A 983-nucleotide genomic window follows, 5' to 3' on the forward strand; every position below is an offset into this window, starting at 1 on the left:
AATCAAACGATGATATTCGTGAATTTTGATGCTCCGCCTCCTTCGCTGCTTTACGCGTGACATGAGATATAAGGAGCCGGACTCACCATACGGAGTCACACAAGCCACCATGTTGAAGGCACTCGTAGCTGCTGCCCTCGTGGCTCTTGTCGCAGCCGATGGTATTCCAGATTTCGTAGCTCCTGGAAACTGTGCCAAAGTGGCAAATCAAGACAACTTCGACCTTCGCAGAGTAGGTTGCTTGACAATGTAATGCTTATTAATGCGACCCTTATTTGCAAATTGATCACTACACGAATGTGACAAGTATCTCAATAACATTTGTTCCTCAACAGTATGCCGGTCGTTGGTATCAGATCCAGATCATTGACAACCCATACCAACCATACACTCGCTGCATCCACTCTAACTACGACTACTCTGACTCTGAGTATGGGTTTAGGGTGACCACAGCTGGATTCAGCCCCAACAATGAATACCTCAGACTGCAGGGCAAGATCTACCCTACAAAAGACTTCCCAGCTGCCCACATGCTCATTGATTTCCCTTCTGGTACGTGTAAAACATATTTTCCTGTGTATGTTAAAGCTATACCTTCTTGAATATAGTAGAATCTACAGATATTCACTAACTATATATATTTTTTCCGTTTTTCCCCTATAGCTTTCGCCGCTCCCTATGAAGTGATCGAGACTGACTACGAGAACTATTCCTGTGTGTATTCCTGCATTGACACAGACAAGTACAAGTCCGAGTTCGGCTTCGTCTTCTCCCGTACTCCACAGAATTCCGGTCTAGCAGTTGACAGATGTGCCTCCGTATTCCGCAGGAACGGCGTCGACTTCTCATCTTTCAATGTAGTTCCTCATACAGCCGAATGTGTTTACAGGGCATAGACATATACCAAAGATTTGCACAATAATAAAATACAAATGTGACTTAGAGTATTAGTTTTCCCCCAAAGAATAGAAACTTTGCTATAC

At 43.9% G+C, this 983-nt stretch overlaps 1 protein-coding gene across 1 annotated transcript; it reads left to right on the forward strand.

Annotated features, from left to right (window-relative positions):
* Window positions 1-61: 61 nt before the first annotated feature.
* LOC119593438 (crustacyanin-A2 subunit-like) lies at window positions 62-938 on the forward strand. Its single transcript, XM_037942365.1, has 3 exons — window positions 62-232; window positions 336-552; window positions 664-938. The coding sequence occupies exons 1-3, from the start codon at window positions 62-64 to the stop codon at window positions 894-896; spliced, it is 621 nt and encodes a 206-aa protein (XP_037798293.1). The 3' UTR covers window positions 897-938.
* The last annotated feature ends 45 nt before the right edge of the window (window positions 939-983 follow it).

This window comes from Penaeus monodon, chromosome 32, assembly GCF_015228065.2.
Source record: "Penaeus monodon isolate SGIC_2016 chromosome 32, NSTDA_Pmon_1, whole genome shotgun sequence".
NCBI classification, from domain to species: Eukaryota; Metazoa; Arthropoda; class Malacostraca; order Decapoda; family Penaeidae; genus Penaeus; species Penaeus monodon.